This window comes from Anolis sagrei, chromosome 1 (genome assembly GCF_037176765.1).
Source record: "Anolis sagrei isolate rAnoSag1 chromosome 1, rAnoSag1.mat, whole genome shotgun sequence".
Taxonomy (NCBI): Eukaryota; Metazoa; Chordata; class Lepidosauria; order Squamata; family Dactyloidae; genus Anolis; species Anolis sagrei.
In genome coordinates this window covers 278,504,076-278,527,782 of record NC_090021.1, presented here as the reverse complement: position 1 = coordinate 278,527,782, position 23,707 = coordinate 278,504,076, and the positions used below count along the sequence as shown (strand labels likewise).

Sequence of the window (23,707 nt, the reverse complement as noted above, 5' to 3'; positions counted from 1 at the left end):
TGGTTGTAATGTAACACCCCTCCTATGCATTTTGCATTGCACAAACCACAATCGACAAAATTTCTCTTACAGATCCATGCCACTCCACTAATGCTGACACCACACACAAGAGCTTGATTGTGTGGGATATATTTTTTTTCACTCTCCTCTTCTTGCTAGCTATGAATTTGGTTAGTTTTTCTTTTTCAAATGTTTGTAATTTCAATCACATGCTCCGCAGAACTTGCTGTTCATCATGAAGTAAGTTACTGACATAAGTACTAAAAATAATGCTAATAACAACTGTAGAAAATGTATTCTCCTCACTTCTAAGCAATGCAGCTGAGTACAACATCTTCACCCCATTTGTGTGCTTGCAATGAGGTATCTAGGCTTCAGAAGGTATGATATGATTATTCCCACAGAACTGAAGCCCAGAAACAAGCCAATTAGAAATCCAGCAATGTTCCTTGAGAAAAGTTCCCATTCTGGCAGGTTCTATATACCTTGCTCCCATCCAAGACCAGATGATACCAAGGCTTAGGGTTAGAAGTGGGAGTTACGTTTATTTCTTGCACATCAAAAAATAATGTGATTGGTTCCACATCTCCACCATCTTTCCACCACTACTCATGCACATGCTGCCCCATGGCAACTGAAAATATATTAGAAAATAAGGCATGTTTTACATTCCATTATTATTCATTAAAGCAGCTTTCTAATCCATTTGGCTTTGGGTATCAAAGTGTGAAAACTCTATTGGCAAGATGTAATGGTGCCATAGTAAAAGGTAAAGGTTTCCCCTGACATTAAGTATAGTTGTGTCCAACTCGGAGGGGTGGTGCTCATCTCCATTTCTAAGCTGAAGAGCCGGCATTGTCTGTAGACACTTCCAAGGTCATGTGGCCAGCATGACTGAATGGAGCACCCTTACTTTCCTGCAGAAGCAGTACCTATTGATCTACTCACGTTTGCATTTTTTGAACTGCTAGGTTGGCTGAAGCTGGGACCAACAGCGGGAACTCACCCCACTCCCAGGTTTGAACTGCCAACCTGTTAGTCAGCAAGTTCAGCTTCTCAGTGGTTTAACACGCTGCGCTGCCAGTCAAACCTTCTAGGGGGCAAGTTTCCCAACCCACTCAGTTGAGAATAATAATAATAATAATAATAATAATAATAATAATAATAAACCAAGATAATTCCCAGAGAAATGAAATAAGCAATGAAATCTGGTCGCTCATGAGCCATGCCAAACAGATATCATTAAGGTCTGATATTCACTCCACTTTGACTTCCTGACATGATTAATTTGCACACAAACCACAACATGTAAAATCTACAGAACAGAAAGAATAATATTGGAAAACAGCTCTGTGTAAAAGAAACCAGGTTTCAGCCCATTTATTCACTGCCTTCCATGAGGAAATGTAAATTAGGAGAAGTTAAAAATCAGCAACTATTGGGAGACAATTGCAGTTAAAACACTGTACATCTCCCAGTGCCCTGCCTCTGCCACCAAACTGTAAAATATGCAGACCTGCCTGGAATGTATCCCTCTATCTTCCTTTGCAGCTGACATTCAGGTCCCATTTCATTTTGCACCAATTTAGAGCTGGGGCTGTCATTCAGGGTGTTTTTCTATTTTCCTTATCGATGATTCTTTCATGAGGCAAATGGGAAAGGAGGCTTTTCTTATAGCCTTTGACTTGATCTCTTTGAGGTCCTCGCTCTTGCTTCTCTGTATAGGAAGCCCTCTATGTCACTAACAGTAAGAGCCCAACATCGCAAATGAAGTACCAGATGGTTATGAAATATTCTATTCTATAGAATGGAAAGAGAACGTCAGGCAATAGTTTTATTTCATTTGGATGGAAAAGCCATATCAGCCTGCAGGGCAGTTTGAGATGGAGGAGAAATTACTCCTCAAAGGTTACTTAACTGAGCTTCAATGAAACTGGTCTCCTCTCTGTCTCCCACCTTTGAAGCACAACACTGTGTCCATACTCCAGGCATGAAACTAGCTATGCCCTACTTCATGTTTTTCACACTGCTGAAAAAAGACACAGACCTCACAGTAAAGCGAAGCAAGAGGAGGCAAATATTCCACTTTATAAAAACACTGGACACCAATTCTTTTTTGCCTACTCCTCTGTCAGGAATATTAGAGAAGTCCTTAGCTATGCAGACTCCAACATCAGTCCTACTAGTGATGACTGTTGGCAATCTTATCTTCACTGCCTGGTACAAACAAAATAAAGGGAGGGAATTAGTTGTCATATTTCCCCGCTGGCACCTAATCATTATTTGGAAAGTGTCCCTTCAGGACAACTGGGAAATTTAAAAAAGCAATCTAATCCTCACCATCTGCAACTCTTATCAGCCCAATTAGAAGAATTACCAAGCTACAACCCGGATACATGCAGCCTTCATTTCCCTCAGTTAGTGCTGGAGCCAATTATTCAACACTTCCCTTAAGACAATTACAAGATACAAAAATAGGCCTGATGTCAAAATGCAGGAGCCCGACCTGCAGCAGCTCAGGGTTTAGAGGAAGTTGCCTCTTCCTCTTCCCCAGCCCCATGCCTACCTCTCAGTCACAAGAACAAACTTCTTTCCAAGAATAATACTGTGGGTGCCATCTTCATGCTGTTCCCACAGAAAGCCTTGGAGAAGCACTACAAGATACCTCCAATGGTTCCTCCCATTTCTGTTCACTAGAACAGAGGCACAAGAGAATTCTGGTGTTAGAAATCCCAGTGTGATTAAAAACAAAGGCCACTAATGGAAGTTGAAGGTTGGCTTTTCTCTCAATGCAGTGACAGTGAAGAGAGACTATCTCAAAAGAGAGAGTCCAGTCATGTGCTTTTCTCAGTTTTTATGTGCTTTCATTTGAAATGTAAGGTTGGACAGGCTCCAAGTATCGTCTGGAGAAGCCCTCGCCAATGCAGGAATCCACAGTAAAACATTCCTGACAAATTGACACTTAACATCTATTTTAAAAACTCAAATGAAGGAGAATCCATCTTTTTTAAAAAGTAGCCTCTTTCACTGTTGAACAGGAAGTTCATCTTCAGTTAAATGCTCTTATCTTCCATGCAACAATCTTCAAGATACTTGAAGATAATTATCATATCACTTGTCAATCTTTGCTATTCCAAGCTAAACATATTCTGCTCTGAAATATGCAATTGATCGATCAGAGAAATCCTCCTGGAGAAAATTGAAGGAACCTATACATCAGTGTTCTTAACCTTCCTAACGCTGCGACCCATTAATACAGATCCTCATGTTGTGGTGACCCCCAACCATAACATTATTTTTGTTGCTACTTCATAACTCTAATTTTGCTACTGTTATGAATCATAATGTAAATATCTGATATGCAGGATATATTTTCATTCACTGGACCAAATGTGGCACAATTACCCAATGCACCCAAATTTGAATACTGGTGGGGTGGGGGTGGGAGATTGATTTTGTCATTTGGGAGTTGCGCTTGCTGGGATTTAGAGTTCACCTACAATCAAAGTGCATTCTGAACTCCACCAATGACGGAATTGAACCAAACTTGGCACACAGAACTCCCATGGTCAACAGGAAATACTGGAAGGGTTTGGTGGGCACCTACTTTGGGTTTTGGAGTTGTAGTTCACTTATATCCAGAGAGCACTGTGGACTCAAACAATGATGGATCTGGACCAAACTTGGCACAAATCCTCAATATGTCCAAATGTGAACACTGGTGGAGTTTAGGGAAAATAGATCTTGACATTTGGGAGTTGTAATTGCTGGGATTTACAGTTCACCTACAATCAAATAGCATTCTGAACCGCACCAATGATAGGATTGGGGCAAACTTCCCACACAAAACCCCATGACCAACAGCAAATATTGTGTTTTCTGATGGTCTTTGGTGACCCCTCTGACACCCCCTTGCTACCCCTGCAGGGGTCCTGACCCCCAGTTTGAGAAACACTGCTATACACCAATGTGACCTATCCTCTCAATTACATATAAATGAAATATAGATTATGTAGGGCTTAAATGATTATCAGATCTCTCCAGTACGAGATTGTCTATAACAGTGGTTCTCAACTTTCCTATTGCCACGACCCCTTAATACGCTTCCTCATGTTATGGTGACCCCCAACCATAAAATTAGTTTCATTGCTACTTCATAACTGTCATTTTGCTGCTGTTATGAATAGTAATGTAAAGATCTGATATGTGGGATGTATTTTCATTCACTGGACCAAATTTGGCGCAAATACCCAATACACCCACATTTGAATACTGGTGGGATTGGGGGAGGGTATTGATTTTGTCCTGTGGGACTTGTAATTGCTGGGATTTATAGTTCACCTACAATCAAAGAGCATTCTGATCTCCACCAACGATGGAATTGAATCAAACTTGGCACACAGAACTCCCATGACCAACAGAAAATACTGGAAGGGTTTGGTGGGCAATGTCCTTTGGTTTTGGAGTTGTAGTTCACCTACATCTAGAGAGCACTGTGGACTGAAACTATGATGGATCTGGATGAAACTTGGCACGAATACTCAATATGCCCAAATGTGAACACTGGTGGAGTTTGGGGAAAAGAGACCTTGACATTTGGGAGTTGGGGTTGCTAGGATTTCTAGTTCACCTATAATCAAAGAGCATTCTGAACTCCATCAGCGATGGATTTGGTTTGCCACACAGAACTCCCATGACCAACGGAAAACACTGGAAGGGTTTGGTGGGCATTGACCTTGAATTTGGGAGTTGTAGTTTACCTATATCCAGAGATCACTGTGGACTCAAACAATGATGGATCTGGACCAAACTCTACACGAATACTCAATATGCCCAAATGTAAACACTGGTGGAGTTTGGGGAAAATAGACCTTGACATTTGGGAGTTGTAGTTGCTGGGATTTATAGTTCACCTACAATCAAAGAGCATTCTGAACCCTACCAATGACTGTATTGGGCCAAACTTCCCACACGGAATCCCCATGACCATCAGAAAATACTGTGTTTTCTGATGGTCTTTGGTGACCCCTCTGACACCCCTTCGCGACCCCCTTAGGGGTCCTGACCCCCAGGTTGAGAAACACTGGTCTATAATATATTCTTAATAATGTGTAATTAGAAAAGTTTTATGTTATTCCTTCACCTCAATGGAGTGAAAGCATTCTGATCAAGTCTCGCCTCTATAAGTACATAAAAGTACACAAAATGATACAAACTCTTTGTAAAATCTGAACTACACACAAAAATCTAACACAGCTAAATAATATAAAATATACCTGTAATGACAAGCAGATTTTTTGTGGAGTTAAAAAAAAAGTTTCATCAATCACCAAATACAAAGGAAACCTTTGCTGAAGATGACAGCAAATAAAATTGGATTTATTCTCACCCTGGAGAACCCATCTCGACTGAAGGAGAGAAATAAAGTGCTTTGATGAATCATCATATGAAAAGGAGAATTAAAATTCAAAACACACATCTCTGTGCATCAAAGCTAATGAAAAGTTAACACAAGTCACATGAGCTGAGTCTTAGCCTCAGTATGCTCATGTTGATGCCTGCCTAAAAGATTCACTCAGAAAATCACTGAACTCACATCTAATTATCTACCGTATAAATACATATATAAGACAAGGGCAGGTTTTGGGCCAAAATCATGGATTTTGGTATGAATCATTGGTAAGTCAAGGGTCAATCCATGGAAGGGGGAAACCACCAATGTCATCACAGGGAGCCTGCCACCCCTAGCCACCATCAACATTTCCCCACCCAGGTATTTAAAAAGGCCAGAAGTGACACCACAATAGAGACTAAAGGCAGTTAGTGCTTCTTTTAGGTTCTCTCAGAATGGAAAAAACTCTTACCTTTCACCACTCTACTCAGAGGAGAGGGTGGATCCTCTTTCAATAACAATTAAGTTATAGTAATCATATTGACCCATGGATAAGTTGGCCCAGATTTTTTTGGGGTTAATTCTGACTAAAACCTTTAGTCTTATATATACAGTACTTGACTTGTGGCTACTATTTCTCAGGGCAGAGAACCCGTCTCTCTCCAACTCCCATCAGCTCCTTGATAGAATTCTTTATCATCAACTATTAAAGAAATTAACTCTCCTGTGTTACTATCCCAACCTGAATGCTATGGACACTGTATTACTAGGTTGTTGTAAGTTTTTTCAGGCTGCATCTATGGCAGGATTCCTCAGAGCTTGTGGGGACCTCACAACCTCTGAGGATGCCTGCCATAGATGCAGGTGAAACATCAGGAGAGGATGTATCTGGAACATGGCCATACAGCCCAAAAAACCTACAACAACCCAGTGATTCCAGCCATGAAGGCCTTCAACAAGTCACTGTATTACTTTGGAAGGAATGATACTCATAGTATCATTCGCAGCATGCAACTACCTTACAAATATAGATTCCAGCCCTGCAATCTGCCATTTACTGGCTTCCTAAGGTGAGCAAAAACATTCCCCAGTGACCAGGAACATCCCCCCATCACTACCACACATAATGTGCGAGTGCAAATGCAGCAAGAACAATTCTCCAATGGACTGGGGAGATTTATCAAATGCATTCTTTCCATATATTTTCAAAGATCAAAATCAGAGAAGTTACTTTTTAGAACTACAAATCCCAGAATCCTCAATGTTCATGACAAGTAAAAAAGCTATCTGAAATATTGGGGCCTTTATAGTCTAAAGAAGTACCTTTCCAAGAGCTAAAGGACTGCAGCTCTTCTCTTTCAGAATTAAGGATGAAAGAAAAAGAACACCAAGAATAGCTACTATCAGTTTGTGTTGCTCATCACTGTCAAGCAGGCATATTTAGTGTTTATGGTTTTGCTGTTATAGCAGCTACCCAACCCTGTACAATAGGAGTCAGTAGTGCCGAGGCAGGGGAGGAAACTCGATGCTGGTAGCACTGCTCAGCAGTATTTGTCGACAGGCTTACAGGATGGAATTGTGGTTATGCAAGCTGGTCACCATTGACTAGGGAAAGTGCATTTGCAAGGTTTTTCTCCACACCAGCAGCAAGTATGTATTGTAAAGCTGTCAGATCCAGTACTCAAACAAAGTCTCTATGCTTTTAAAAAGTTGCATAGAAGAGAGAATTTCAGTAAGTGCGGTTTGGCTCCTGGTACTTTTTACTGGGAGATGCTATGCTGCTCCTGTCAAAGTGCTTCCTGAGTGTGGGTGCTTAAAGTAAACCTGGCTCTTCTCCCATAATGAGTCCAGGTAGAAATGTGACTGCTTACTCACCTAAGGGACACGTGCATGTGCACACACACACATATGAAAAAGTTTCACTAGCTGCTTTCTAACATTCTTAAACACAGAGCAGGCTTCCACTAAAGGCAAATAGCTTCTTCAAGTGTCATTCTGACTAAAGAGGGGCAAACTAAAGATACTGACACTTAAGAATGCAAGGAATCCACCAAGGGAGAGGCAAGTGGAATTTCTTAGGGACGTGTGGAATCACCCAGAGCAGAAGCATGAATTTCAGGTGAGGCAAGATATGACCACTCCCAATATAGGCAGAATTTCTAGCAAATATTGCTTGTTCTCGCACATAACTTATGTCTGTTGTCCTCTTCCTGCAAGAAGCCAGACATTGTTAGACTGGAAGCCTCCTAGTCCAGCACCATTGGTTACATTGTCTGGTGCTTATGGGAGTACAAGTCCAACAATATTTGGGAACTCTATGCTAAGAACTGGAGGCCTGAATGGTTTCCCCTGAAGTACCTGGCTGAGGTTCCAGAACAACGTTTGGACAGTATTTATCATCTTTTGCATCTGAAAAAATACTTTTCCAAGATGAGAAAAAGTCCTGCAGCCATACCATTTACTACCAACGCATACTTGGCCCAGAAGACTCTCTGGAAACTGCCTGAGAAAGATTAGCTCATGGCCAAACCTGTAAATATGCAAAGGTGGACTTAGCAGGCCGTTGCCAAGCTTGGGGGGGGGGGTGTCTATATCTATTAGTTGAATAACTTATGGAGCCCTTTTAAGGTAAACACATAAATCTAATGAGCTTACAGATTAATTCTCAGGAAGGGTTTTTAAAAAATTTAAAAAAAATAGAAAAGAAAAGTGGAGCAGAAAAGTAAAAAGTATGACTATGGTCTCAATGAAGGACTCGTTGAATTAACATGAACTTGTAAGTCTCATGTACTCAGCTGGTTTACTCTAACTGGGACTATCTCTTGGATTTAGGACACAGTTCCCAACAGGAAGAGGCACAAAACAGTGGGTGCATACAGAGTGCCATACATATTCATGTTCAAATTCAAAGGATGAAAAGGTTGTTGGTTTATTTGCATGACTGGGGATTCTGGGAGTTGCAATCCAAAAAGGTAACTCTCCTGAACTCTGTTGAAGTTCTTTGTGTATTAATTGTCGAAAAGTACGTGACCTGAATGCTTATAGCAGCTAAAGTAGGCAGTTTCCCTACCTTACTCAAGTACATCCTAAGTGTCTGGGAGATAGTACTTACAAAATGAGGAACATCTCAAGTCTACTAGCATTCCAGTCTACTAATTTTTATAACAGCCAGCCAACTGGCATGGACATACAAAAAATTAAGCCATGTTTTATAGTCAGTATACAGCTGAACCAAGCCTGTGCCCTGGGGGAGTGTTAGTGGAAAAGCTTACTATTGGAACAGCAGCTGTGTATTACCCACCAACTCATCGGCCCTCAAGTCAACAGCCAGTCCAACATGCAAGTGTAAACTATCTGTACAATACCTCAAATGTACTGTCCTTTTATGGCATTCACGTCCAATGTCTTCCCCCTCCATCCTCCAGCAAGATACATCAAATCATGCAAGCGAGTATAGCCAGTTATTAAACTTGACCACATCAATGAAGCCTCTTTTTTTCTTTTTGCTTAAGTGAAAACAATCCACCTTGCCAAAAAAAAAAGTCATCTTGGTGAATGCTGGCACTGCTAGAATTATTCTAGCCTAGAAACCAGAGCTTGGGAAAATTACTTTTTTTTTTTTTTTTTTAGTTATAGACTGCATAATGGTCCAGCCTGCATGGTCATCACACTTAGGAAATTCTGGGCATTATAATTCAAGAACAGAGCTCTTCTGCACTCTGAAGAACAACTATATGCCCTTTCACCAAATCCATCCCATTCTAGTCTAGAGATGGATAAAAAATTAGCAATAAAATTTTAGAATTTCCAAAATTTCAGTAGACCAATCAATTATCCTTTAATCAAAAAATATTTAGATGTGAATGGATATTGCTGAATAATAGGTGCTCACTAAAGTACTGAAAGACACTTGGCATACAGTGAAATAAAACTATCACTCACTCCTTTAAAAACATCAAAGGTGACCTTTCTTTTTCTTCAATTCCCTATAATAGTAACTCATTAGAACCAAAATAGCCCCCAAAATGAGTAAGCGAGACTCAAATTCACCACCTAAGATAGAACTTGCTCTAATTGTAAAACCACTAAAATTAACTTGACTGATCTATTTATTAAAAGCTTAAAGTCCAAGAAAAAAAAAGCTAGCTCTCTGCTCATGGTTACAGAACTGTGGAAATGAGCAGACTGCTTGAAAAATGTGTTACTAGAATGGAAAGACAGATCTGCAACACTTTCATATCTCATGATTCCTAGAATCATCCCATCCCATGACTTAATGAGCTGAATCATACAAGTATTGCTTTAAAGCCAAGGGCTGGATGACTTGCAGGGCAAGGCAGGATACATTTTCGACTAAGAGCATCCACTACATCTACTTAAGCAAAAACACAGAGTCTTTATTTCTTGCTGATGATCAACATCTTGGATAACCCTCGATATCTATCAAACTGTTCCTCCTTGCTATAATTTTTCAAGACAGCAAATATCTTCTGATTCATTGACACAGGAAAATTATTCTTCTACCCATTTTTCTTTCTATATGAGCTCTGATCCCAATCAAAGACCTATGCAGCCTCATGTGATAGTATTGGTGATCTTCCCGAAAGAAGGTGTGGACAGATGCATTGAAGGACAACTGAAACAAAAACGAGCAAATAGAAGTATGTTGACTTATTCTCCAGCTCCTGTCCTGTTTGTCAGGCGCAATGACCTCTATGTTCATTCCATTAAAGGCTTCAAATGAGGCCAAAGAGCAAAAACGAACCCCCTTGACTGGAACACACACATATTCCTCTGAAGTCAGAGCCAGACTGTAGAACTTAACCTTGTCCTGACTGACGAACAACTCCTTAAACAAACGAGGCACAAAAATCAACCACCTTTTGGAGCTTCAGCATAAACATATGAGGTCCACAACCACAGGATGAATTTTCCGACCACTATTCTTTTAGCGTATTAATGAGGGAAAATCCGTATCCCTCAGGAAGGTTTTGCCCTGCAACATCATGAACCCCTGCTTATTTCTATGATTGTTTATCCTGATGCAGGTCAAAGACTTACAAAGCGGCATGGGACTCCTCGCTACAGGAGAACATGGGTGATATCTGTTGAGGATACGAGCAGTAATCTTCCTCACTGGCTGAGAATCACATAAATGTTTTGGGCTAAAGGGGAAAGAGCAGCGGCACTTTGGCAAAAACCAAACCCTCTAAAAGTAGGGGTTTTTTGACAGGTGATTCCTTATTCATTGGTTACAGAAAACACTGCCTTTCCTAGGGATTAACGAGACCAAAGCTAAGTCATCTGCAAAGTTATTTAAATAAAACAGCACACATCAGGGGAATGTTGGCTTCATTTCAGATAAATTCACATCAGTTTTTCCTTCATGATTCAGTGGGTCTCATTAGCATGCCTCTAATTACATAAAGATAAGCAATGTCTTGTGAAAACAACACACATACACACCCTTCCAGCACATCACGGATGTGTCAACTTCCTCCATGGGCAATCAAGGGATCATTCAGGAATTATGTTGTCTGCCTTGATCTTGGAATACAGAGACACCTAGGGCAATTTACTATGTTTAAAGATAAATACCTGTCAGAATTAGATACAGCCACCCTCCATATTTACAGTTGTGACTTAGGCGGATTTGATTATAGACGGATTTGATTTAAAATGTTCTCTTGAGAAGTCTTTAGGTCCTCCATTGTGACTCTGATCTACTTCCTTCAGTCATTCTGGAGAACCTAGAGATTCCTAGAGACACCACCTCTCTAGGAATCTCTAGGTCCTCTAGTAAAACTAGATATTCAGCTTTTGGTTGAAGATAACCATAGAGTCATGTTGGAAGACTTCGAATCTCCTAGGAAGGTGCTCCCTGAGTAAAAATGAACAGGGATTTCTTTATTTGCACTTTTTCACTTTCATAGGGGTCCTGTGACCCTAACAGAAGCAAATGTGAAGGGTTAGCCATACATTATCCAAGCTAGAAACAGAGAACAACTCAAATCATCATAGGGCCCACAATAACTGACAGGCACACTGCAGCCCCAGCCTCCCGATATGTAGATTCAGAACAGTGTATTTTTGGACAGTCTTCTCACATGTCTCAATGACAAATTCAGTGCAACTTGTCCTTAAAAATCTACAAATAAGACAACACGTGAATATTGGCCAACAGTCACCACAACTTTCTACTTAGCCCAGTCATTTGCCTTAACAGATCACTGACAGGCTAATCAGATACTAGAGCACTGTTTTCTGGTTTCTAATTACATCCTTTGAAGCTGAAATTACAACTTGCTTCCAGTCTACACCAACAGCATCCCACACTGAGGATCTCATTTGGTGCAGTTACACTGTACTTAGGCAACACAACCCTGAAACAGCTCCCAGAAGCTGCCAGCCAGCACAAACAATGGTCATGCAGACTGGGGATTTTGGCCATTTCGGTCCAAAAAAGTAAGTTTTCCAAGCCCAGCCCAATATTTCATGTCACTTTTCCCAATCTCCCTTCCATCAGGCTAAAGAAATATTGACTCCAAACGTATAGTTTAGAATGAAAAATGTAAAAGAATTGATGCCCTTTTTAAATGGAAGGTACCGGTAAATTAAAAGGTGTGAAGGTGAAAGTGAAAGTCTATCTAGACCAGTGGTTCTCAACCTGGGGTCCCCAGATGATTTTGGCCTACAACTCCTAGAAATCCCAGCCAGTTTACCAGCTGTTAGGATTTCTGGGAGTTGAAGGCCAAAAACATCTGGGGACCCCAGGTTGAGAACCACTGATCTAGACAATAATATCCAGTTCTTTTCAGTTGCATATCACTATACTTAAGAATAAATTGCACATTACTGAAAGGAAACATCAACAAGATTTTAGTTGCATTTAGTCTATCCACTTCACTTGACATTCAATTGTCTCTTCACCTGCCTTCCCCAAAGCAATTCTCACTTGACCTAGCACTTATGGTCTGCACAGAGACAATGTAATGGCTAAAATGCTGTCTCTAAGAACTGAGGGAACTAAATACAAATTTGGACTTTCTGAAATGTGATGCTGTAACAACACCAGTTCACACTCCCTTGTAGATATAAAGTGTGAATTGTTTTCTCGTCTGTAGAAATAAAGTGTGAATTGGTTGCAGGACATTTGCTCTGGGTGTATGTGCCTTACAACAGCGTTCCTCAACCAGGGTGTCGGGACCCCTGAGGGGGTCATGAGGGGGTCTCAGAGGGGTTACCCAAGACCATCAGAAAACACAGCATTTTCTGTTGGTCATGGGGGTTCTGTGTGGGAAATTTGGCCCAATTCTATTGTTGGTGGGGTTCAGAATGCTCTTTGATTGTAGGTGAATTATAAATCCTAGCAAATACAACTCCCAAATGTCAAGGTCTATTTTCCCCAAACTCCACCAGTGTTCACATTTGGGCATATTGAGGATCTGTGCCAAGTTTAGTCCAGATCCATCATTGTTTGAGTCCACAGTGCTCTTTGGAGATAGGTGAACTACAACTCCAAAACTCAAGGTCAATGCCCACCAAAATCGTTCCAGTATTGTATGTTAGTCATGGAAATTCTGTGTGTCAAGATTGGTTCAATTCCATTGTTGGTGGAGTTCTGAATGCTCTTTGGTTGTAGTTGAACTAGAAATCCCAGCAATTACAACTCCCAAATGACAAAATCAATCCCTCCCAACCCTACCAGAATTCAAATTTGGGCCTATCATGTATTTGTGCCAAATTTGGTCCAATGAATAAAAATACATCCTGCTTATTAGATTTTTACATTACAATTCATAACAGTACCAAAATTAGAGTTATGAAGTAGCAATAAAAATAATTTTATGGTTGGGGGTCACCACAACATGAAGAACTGTATTAAGGAGTCGCAAATTTAGGAAGGTTGAGAACCAATGATTTACAACAAACCCATAAATTTCATGCATTTTTAAAGCAAGGTTTTCCCAGTTTCTTCATCTGAAACATAGCCTACAGCACATGGTGGTCTTCCATCTAAATACTAACCAGTGCTGACCTTGCTTAGCTTGCAAGATCAGACAGAATCTGGTGCCATTGGCTATTTGTGCTGCAAGCCCCCAAACGCCTTCAGTCACCTACAAACTGCCCATGTTACAAGGATTGCCTTTCCCAGCCAACACATTAACATATCAAAATTATCCAAACTTAACAGTTTTTAAATTCTGTACGAAGCAAAGTGTTAAAACATAAGCTCTAATTGATTGTATAAAAGTTAGAACTGCAAGGGCAAGAAAGAAGAGATTTCCATTCACTGTATTAACAAGCAGTACCCCTCAGTAGGACATATATGGTGTCACATTAACTCCAGAGCAACCCCAGTCCAAACCAGAAAGATTAATCAATACTGCTGTCTTTGTTCCAGCCGTTATGAGTGTCCTGGTTTTTCTCAACTTTGTGAAATAATCAGATCTGTTGCAAGGATAAGAGTGTCCAGTACTTACCAAAGGAAAGAGAGAAAAAGAAAATGTTCTCTTGAGTCAACATTCTGATAAATATTCTGCATAAATCCCATCATTAATGGACCCGCTCTACCGGATTTTGCAGAATGTATTCAGTATTTTTTCTTTATTTATGTTATTTAATGGATTTCCATTGTTCTGCAATAATATAAAAATCTACAGGTTGAGTACCTCTTATCTGAAATGCTTGGGACCAGAAGTGTTTAGAGTCTGGAATACCTACCTATATATGCATAAACATGCATAATGGGATACCATGGAGTCTAAACACAAAATTGGTGTATGTTTCATATACATATAGCCAGAAGGCAACTTTATAAAATAATAATTCTGTGCATCAAAGTACAGGTGTCGCTATCTCAGACATTGTGTGGATCATTTTAGATTTTGGAGTATTTTGGATTTCTGCATAAGGGATGCTCAGGATCTGTAGCTTATACCCAGCCAAATATCTGATCCTCAGTCCACTCAGCCAGTGCAGTGCCTTTCTATAGAAAACAACTGGAAGGAAGTAGGAAATCAGCACTAGATCAAGCTATGGATGCAGTAGATCCAGATTCTCACAGTCATGTCCTGAAGAATATTTTTGTATATGCACTGAGCTTTGGTACTTGCTTCAGAATAACAGCTAATTTCATGGAATATATCTGAGCAGGTATAATCATGACTAGAAGACTGGACATTTTTGGTATGTTTAAAGCCATGGATAACTAAACCCTACAGAGGGCCAACTATCACAAGTGAGATTGGCAGGGACGAGGAGCAGGGCCTTCTCAATGGTGGTCCCTCACCTATGGAACTCACTCCCCGGGGAAATTAGATCGGCGACATCCCTTCTTTCCTTTAGAAGGAAATTGAAGACATAGATTTGGGACCAGGCGTTTGGGCAATCTGGCAGATAAATAAAGGACTGCGATGACGGATAGGAATAGACAATGTGGAATGCAGTATGAACTCTGAGTTGGCGAACGCTGAGCATGACATTGGTTATTGATTGTGATTTATAGTGATTGTTTTAATTGTTATAACTGTTTAATTGTTGTTTGTATGCATTTTGTATTACTGTGTAGGCATCAAATTGTGCCTGTCTGTAAGCTGCCCTGAGTCCCCCCTCGGGGGTTGAGAAGGGCGAGGTAGAAGTACACGAAATAAATAAAATAAATAAACTGTACTTTTATTAACCAACCAAAATGTCACAGGATAACTTTGTAATTAACTAAACTCCTCCTCCGATAGCTGGTAAAGAGAGTAGAAAATAAATGTAAGATGAGAAAGGTCTAAAAATTAGGTCAGGTGGTATGATTATAAGACCTATAACTAAAGTAAAGATAAAGGTTTCCCCTGACATTAAGTCCCAGTTGTGTCCGACTCTGAGAGGTGGTGCTCATCTCCATTTCTAAGCTGAAGAGCCTGCGTTGCCCGTAGACACCTCCAAGGTCATGTGGCCAGCATGACTACATGGAGCGCGGTTACCTTTCTGCAGAAGCGGTACTTATTGATTTACTCACATTTGCATGTTTTTGAACTGCTAGGTTGGCAGAAGCTGGGCCTAGCAGCGGGAGCTCACAGCACTTCCCAGACTCGAACTGCCAACCTTTCAGTCGGCAAGTTCAGCAGCTCAGTGGTTTAACCTGCTGCACCACCAATACAAACACTAATTAAAATCACTGAAAACATGCAGATGGCAGAGTACTGTGTACCTAGCAACACAATTTAGAATAGAGAATCAGGTTTTCTTACTTCTTATAGGGCCATTCAACACCCTTCAAAAACTATCAACAAATAGTTAAAGGCTATTATGGGCTGTCCACCTGAACTCTCCCCCTATGAACTGGCTTGCGTGTTAAGATCCCCCAGGGAGGCACTGCTCTTGGTCCCACCTCCTTCACAGGCACGTCTGGTGGGAAAGAGAGAAGGGCCTTCTCAGTGGTGGTCCCTCAGCTATGGAACTCCTTCCCCAGCAAAATTAGATCGGCTCCCTCCCTCTCAGTCTTCAGGAAAAAAGTTAAGACCTGGCTGTGGAACCAGGCGTTTGGGTGCAATATGGAATCAATATGAAGCAGCATAATTTACAACTACCAGACTAGGTGTTACGTTTTAACTGTTTTAATTCCATGAATATATTTTAATTTTTTTTCGATTTTAATGTTTAATGTGTTGCATTTTATACTTGCATTAGAATGTGGCATTGAATGATTGCCAAAACTGTAAGCTGCTCTGCGTCCCCTTTGGGGTGAGATAGAGTGGGGTAGAAATATAGTAAATAAATAAACTCTAATTGCCTAGGTAAAGTAAAATTAGGATTTCTTCAATGTAAACAAACAGTAATTCGTGTCTATTAGAATTCACCCTATGGCTTGTTAGTACATGCCCAGTATTGGGCTACAAGTACAAAACTGGATTCTGGTAATGTGGAATGCCTTCAACACTCTGAGTCTGCATAGCTCTGGAAACAGGGGTTTTGTTGTGATGGTGCTGAGTGGCTTGCATGTATTTATTTATTTACTTATTTACTTTATTTGTATACTGCTGTTCTCAGCCCTTAGGCGACTCACAGCGGTTCACAACAAGAACAGCAGAAATTCCATACCATAACACAGTATAAAAAACAGTTAACATCATAACATATAGAAAAGTATACAATTAACAACAATATACAATTAACAACAATAGCCATTCGCTAGCGTCTCATCACTAAAAACATGATCCAGATCTGTCATCCATTGTTCCAATCCTATGTTCATTACCTTCATTGCACTAATTATTTGAACGCCTGCTCAAACAACCAGGTTTTCACTTTTTTGCGGAATACCATTAATGATGGAGCTAGTCTAATGTCCGTGGGAAGGGCGTTCCACAGCCGCAGGGCCACCACCAAGAAGGCCCTATCTCTCGTCCCCACCAGCCGTGCCTGGGAGGCAGGCGGGATCGAGAGCAGGGCCTCCCCGGAAATCTCAAAGTCCTGGTGGGTTCATAGGCAGAGATGCGGTCGGATAGGTAGCTTGGGCTGGAACCGTTTAGGGCTTTAAAGGCCAACGCCAGCACTTTGAATTGAGCCCGGTAGCAAATTGGTAGCCAGTGGAGTTGGCGCAGCAGGGGGGTTGTATGCTCTCTGCGCTCTGCTCCTGTTAGAATCATGGCTGCCGAGCGTTGGACTAGTTGAAGCTTCCGAGCTGTCTTCAAAGGCAACCCCACGTAGAGAGCGTTGCAGTAGTCATATTGTGTCTGATAATCCAAGCTTCACCTGCAGAAATTCCCTATACTACTGTAAACTGGTAACCTGCGACAGTCCTGTCCTCTGTTTTTCCCTTCCAACTTCTACTGAAATTATCCAGTTTGTGTTTGAACCAAGAACTGGATGACCACATAAGAAAAGGTATGTCTCATAATTGTATAGAATTACAGCCAGACCTCCACATTTGCTGCAGTTTAGGGGCACAAGACCTCTGTGAAAGCGGAAAAAAATGTTATTTAAAAAAAAACTGGGAGAAGCTCTCACTAGGGTTTTCTAGGTCTTCCAGCAGGAATCAATGGTCAACTTCCACTGAAAGCCAAACATTGATTTGCATTGTAGAACCAAGAGATTTCCAAAGAGGTGTTCTCTCTAGAACAGTGGTTCTCAACCTGTGGGTCCCCAGATGTTTTGGCCTTCAACTCCCAGAAATCCTAACAGCTGGTTAACTGGCTGGGATTTCTGGGAATTGTAGGCCAAAACACCTGGTGACCCACAGGTTGAGAACCACTGCTCTAGAAACTTTAGCATGACCTGAGAACGTTGACCACAGAATCAAACTGAAAGGCCTAGAGATTCCTGAATGACATTTTAAAATAAATGAGTGAAGAATCAAATCTGCAAAATTCAAAAGCGCAAACGTGAAGGGACAATCGTATTGTGTCTGATAATCCAAGCTTCACCTGCAGAAATTCCCTATACTACAGAATTATATTAAAAAGTAAGCATGGGAACTATATGGTTGCCCAGACGTTGCTTAACTACAATTACCAGCATTTGCCATCATTCTCTATGGTGGCTACACATGATGGGTGCTGCAGTCCAAAAAGTCCTGGAATTCCGACTCCCATCTCTATTTAAAAAAAAAACAGCTAGAAGCCCTCTCGTTCTCTTTTTCTTCTGGGAATCCTAAGGTGGAGGAATCTAGTGTTAACGTGATGTGTCACAAAACCACTCTAGATCTTAATGCACTCTAGTTCTCAGATTTCAATATGTTGTAAATGTGTATGTAACGTTTGCCACATTGTTTGGAAACCGCCCTGAGGCCCTTGGGGAGATAGGGCAGGTTACAAATAAAGTTGTTGTTGTTATTATTATTATTGGATACATAACAAGATTAATACACAGAAAATAAGATCACTATGCTGGCTTTTGTATTGGATCACACGTCAAACACTTCCCAAGCATCTAGGACTGTGTGATGTATCAGCAAATAATCCATGCAGATCCAAGTAGGGTGGCCTTTTGCAGGTGACAGATGATGATTTTGTCAGTGCTGATTGTTTTTAAGTGCAGGCCAAGGTCTTTAGGCACTGCACCCAGTGTGCCATTCACTAGTGGGACCAACTTTACTGGCTTGTGCCAGAGTCTTTGCAGTTTGATCTTTAAATCCTCATATTGTGTAAGCTTTTCAAGTTGCTTCTCGTCAATTTTGCTGTCACCTGGGATTATTATGATTATTATTTGTATCAGTAGCCATGTTGGCCTGGTAAAATAGTCCCAAAAGCAACACATATGGGGTCCGTGAGAACTTCCTGCTTCTCTTCACATGTTGATATAATTTGAGTTCTTGTGTAAATTTGTGAAATATGCCCAGACCAGACAATATCGCAAGACTTCCTATTGCAAATAGCCAGCAATGCCGGGCCTGTGTACGCATGTGAAAGGACTGCCAATGAAAATAAGTGTTTCAATTTATTCCCTAACCCAGTTCTACATGGCAAAAACAATGAAATTACAAAGCCCCACAAGCCCGACATCTGTTACCACTGGCTTAGAAGCCATGTTGTGATTACAGACAAGATTGTGAATCCTTTAGAGTAACAATGATTTCCTGCTCCATTTCCCAAGGCTTGATGATGTGCAGGGTGGACCACAAAAGAGCTCTGAGGTACAATAAAATAACAGTGTACAATATTCAGTTCGCAAGATTTCATTTCTCACATGTAATGTAAATATAGTTCTTATATATTCTGTATACAATTTTATGGACAGTCTTAAGGAACACGTGGACAGCATCTCTTCACACTCCAGTGTATTATTTTGCTTTGGGGAGCCTCCCTTCTGCTGTTTGGCAAAACAGAACTCACAGCACCTACTTCTCCACCTTTGAGTTCTCTCTAGGATTGGGTGGCAAATCTTGGGTGGCAAATCTTTGGCTCTGCAAAGAGTACAGACTACATCTCCCACAGTGCTGGCCGAGGCCCCCAAGTGCCAAAGTCCGAAAGATTTGGAGAATAAAAGTCCTTTTTTTCCCTCTCTCTCAAAATATTTTGGACTTCAACACTCAGGAGGCCTCGGCCAGCATGGTCAATGATGGAGGATTATTTATTTATTTACTTTCAACATTTATATGCCGCCCTTCTCACCCCAAAGGGGACTCAGAGCGGCTTACAAGTAATATGTACATACAATATATTACATTATTAGCACAGCACAATATTAGTATTATATATTACTATATTGTACTATACTACTGTACTGTAATAATATTAACATATATAATTATTATACTGTATTATTATCAGCATTATATTGTATGATATTATTTTCAATATTATATGTGTACACAATATATTATAATATTAGGGGAGATGTTAGGAATTGTGGGAGTTGAGGTCCAAAACACCTGGAGAGCCGAAGTTTGCCTATTCCTGGTGTAGATGCATCCTGTTTTTTTTTTTTTAAGATCCTGCAAGACTACAACTCCTGTGGCCGCCTGTGGAGAGTGGAACGCACAAGCAAAGCACTCCCGAGGGATAGTCATCCCGCCTGTCTGTGTGGGAGTTGCAGTCCAAAACACCTGGAGAGCTGAAGTTTGCCTATTCCTGGTGTAGGTGCATCCTGTGTGTGTGTTTTTTAAAAAGACCCTGCAAGACTACAACTCCTGTGGCCACCTATGGGGAGTGGATCTCACAACCAAAGCACTCCTGACAGATGGCCATCCTGCCTCTCTGTTTGGGAACTGAAGTCCAAAACACCTGGAGAGCCGAAGTTTGCCTATTCCTGGTGTAGATACATCCTGTGTTTTTTTTAAAAAAGACGCTGCCAAACTATAACTCTTGTGGCCGCCTGTGGTGAGTGGAACGCACAAGCAAAGCACTCCCGGCAGATGGCCATCCCTCCTCTCTGTGTAGGAGTTGGAAGTCCAAAACACCTGGGGACCCGAAGTTTGCCTATTCCTGGTGTTAGATGCATACTGAGTTTTAAAAGAAAGATTCTGCAAGACTACAATTCCTGTGGCCACCTGTGGGGAGTGGAACACACAAGCAAAGCACTCCTGACAGATGGCCATCCCGCCTCTGTGCGGGGACAGAAGTTCTAAACACCGGGAGAGCCGAAGTTAACCTATTCCTGTGGGGTTTTTTTTAAGATCCTGGAATACAACAATTCCTGCCACCACCTGTGGGGAGTGGAACTCACAAGCAAAGCACTCCTGACAGATGGCCATCTCCGCCTCTCTGTGTGGGGACTGAAGTCCTAAACACTTGGAGAGTCGAAGTTTGCCTATTCCTGGCGTAGATGCATCCTGTCTTTTTACAGGAAAGATCCTGCAAGCCTACAACTCCCGTGGCGGCCTGTGGGGAGAGCACTCCCGGCAGATGGCCACGCCGCCTCTCCCTGCTGGGCTCACCTCCTCCCGAAGATCTTGAGCCCGAAGCGCTTCTTGCTGTGCCTCCTTCCCAAGGCGGGCGCTCTCTCCGGCTCGGGGCACAAGGAGGTCTCGGAGCTGGCCGAGGACGGGGAGCTGGGGCAGGTGGCGGAGGCGGCGGAGGACGAGGAGGCGCCTCCAGCAGGAGCAGCAGCAGCAGAAGGAGCAGCAGCCCCGCCGCCAAAGCCGCTCTCCGGGGGCTCCATCCGCCCCGCTCTCACCTGGCCGGAGTCATGATGCCCTCCGCGGGCCCAGGGCCAGCCTCCCCTTCCCCTTCCCCCTCCGCCCTCCGGGGCCCATGGGCCACCCGCCTCAGGAGCCTCAACGGTCGCCGGTGGGGGAGGCGCGGCGGCGGGACACACATCCCCGGCGAGCCTCCTCCGCCGACTGAGCCGCGCAGGAAGTGTCAGCAGGCACCAAGGTAAGCAAGCCAGCCAGCCAGCAAGCGCCCGAGGACCCCGCTTAGCTGTCCGGGGAGCTGCCTCCTCGCAACGGCGCCCAAGCAAAGAAGGCAGGCAGGCAGGAAGGAAAGAGGCGCCGGAAAAAGCAAGCCGCCCGCGCCACCTGCCGGCCGCAAGCGCGTACTGCATGCAAGGAGCCCGGTTGAAGAGTCGGGACAGAGAGGCTGGGAAAAACAGCAGAGCAGGCATGGGCAGGAGCCCCTGGTGCCCCCAATGGGTTACACCCTTGTGCTGGCAGGATCGAATCCAGGGAGAAGCGGGTTGAGCTCCCTCTGTCAGCTCCAGCTTCCCATGTGGGGACATGAAAGAAGACTTTTTATTTTTATTCCTATTGTTATTTTTTTCTTCTTTTTTCCGGGTCTTTTCTTTTTCTTTTTATTCTATCTTTCTCCTTCCTACTCCCTTAATTATAACAAATATGTTCTCTCACTTACGATGTGGACTGCAAAGGATGATGGATTTGTAGTACTTTCAACTCCTTCGGTTTCCAGAGACCACTGTGGCTCCCAACAAAGACCAATAAAGGCCAAACTTGGCACACAGAGCCCCCATGACCCAATCTACTTCCTACTGTAGTTTGGAGGAGGGCGAATCATGGATAATGGGACTTCAAGTACCTCCACACATTTCCCAAGACCACTGCGACCCTCATCCGATGAAGACCAAACTTGGCACACATAACCCCCATGACCCCCTTTAGTTCCTGGTGAGGTTTGGGGGAGGACAGACAATGGATGATGGGATGTGTAGTACTTTCCAACCCTTCGGTTTCCACAGAACACTGCAGCCCCCATGATCCACTCTACATCCTGTTGTGGTATGAAGGAGGATTCACCATGGATGATGGGACCTGCAGTACCTTCACACACTTCATGAGATCACTGTGACCCTCACCAATGACAGAGTAAGATCGAACTTGGCACACAGAGCTACCATAACCCACTCTACATTCAGGGGCTGTTTGGAGGAGGATGGACCATGCTCGATGGGATTCACAGTACCTTCACTAACTGATAAAGAACACCTTTGCCACACAATGCCTTTCTCAAATAACCCAGGCAGCGCCGGGTCCCCAAACTAGTCTATAATAAAAGTCAGTGTTTGTATGTATTTCTGTATGTGTGGGAGATTAATTTGGCAGCTTTCTGATTGGCTCTCACTTTCATAGGCCACTGTGACCAGCACGGGTGACGAACCTGGACCAAACTTGATTTCAACACTGTTCTCCAGAGTCATAGTCCAAAGCTCAAACCATTACACCAGTGGTTCTCAACCTATGGGTCCCCAGATGTTTTGGCCTTCAACTCCCAGAAATCCTAACAGCTGGTAAACTGGCTGAGATTTCTGGGAGTTGTAGGCCCACAGGTTAAGTAACACTGCATTACACTATGCTGGCTCTCAGCGATCACACATAAACAAATACAGCAAGCAACACATTGCTTCCTAGAATACCCTGCCCCTGACTGTAAGCACACATGTGCAAAAACCCAGGCATTATCACTTGAGTCAAGACCTTGGCTTGTGTCAACATGGAACGCATGCCTAGATGATTTAAAAGCCCACAGACAACATTTCTCACATGCTTGTTTTGGATGCCAGTAGGATGCTGTTATTGCAGTGTCTAAAATATATTTGAGTGCTTGTTATTAAGCTCTTTTGTTAATCACTTCACTATAACAATAGATAGACAACACAGTTGGCCCTCAATTTTCACCGGTTTTACATTCATAGTTTCAATTATTCACGAGTTTGAAGCCTGCTGCCTTCCGAATGTGAGGGTGCTATTGGGGAGGTGTACATAGCGTGAGTCTCTGTTCCACCAGGCAAAACAGAGATTGCAGCACACAGGTAAGAGGCAGAGCCAGACCTAAGATGCTTAATTTTCCTTCAAATGGGAAAGTGATAAGAGGATTGTTGTATTGATCTTAGTGTTGTTAGCAGTTGTGGGTTTCTTTTTAGAGAAATAAAGCAATATATACATTATTATTATTATTACTATTACTACTACAACAACAACTATTATTGCGACGACTACTGTGAGAGAATTGGCCCTCTTTTTTTGTGCCAAGTCACTCATGACACAAAAAAAATCTTACTACTATTCAAGTCACTCCTGACACCAAAAAAATCTTACTACTATTATTACTACTATTATTGGAGGTGGCAGAATCTTGACCTCTTCTGGAGGTTCAGACAAAAGCACACTGCAACAGTCTCTCCTAGTTTGCCTGATCTTCCTCATTACTAACTTTTGCTATCTTGACCACACATTGATGGTTGATTGCCACTTGTGTCCCAGATTTCATCTGTTAAATGTTGGAAGGCATGGAATAGATACTGGGCAGCAGAGGGAAAGAGAATACCTCTTTCAAAATGAGGTAAGGCTCCATGTCCAATAGGATGCTGGGCCTGTGGAATAATCGGTAAGGAAGGGATTCCTGCAATTATACACACTTCCTTGTAAAAGTC

The 23,707-nt window shown here is 42.2% G+C and overlaps 1 protein-coding gene across 6 annotated transcripts in view; it reads right to left on the bottom strand.

Moving 5' to 3' along the window:
• The window catches only part of DGKZ (diacylglycerol kinase zeta), a 198,283-nt gene that overhangs the window by 112,395 nt on the left and 62,181 nt on the right, over positions 1 to 23,707 (bottom strand). For 3 of the 6 annotated variants that reach the window (XM_060763875.2, XM_067462745.1, XM_060763893.2), the window contains exon 1: positions 20,760 to 21,556. The exons of the other annotated variants lie outside the window; for them this stretch is intronic. In XM_060763875.2, coding sequence (XP_060619858.2) covers positions 20,760 to 21,541 — 782 coding nt within the window. In that variant the 5' untranslated portion in view covers positions 21,542 to 21,556. Of the gene's footprint in view, positions 1 to 20,759; positions 21,557 to 23,707 lie in introns of those variants that run through there. 6 annotated transcript variants of the gene reach the window in all.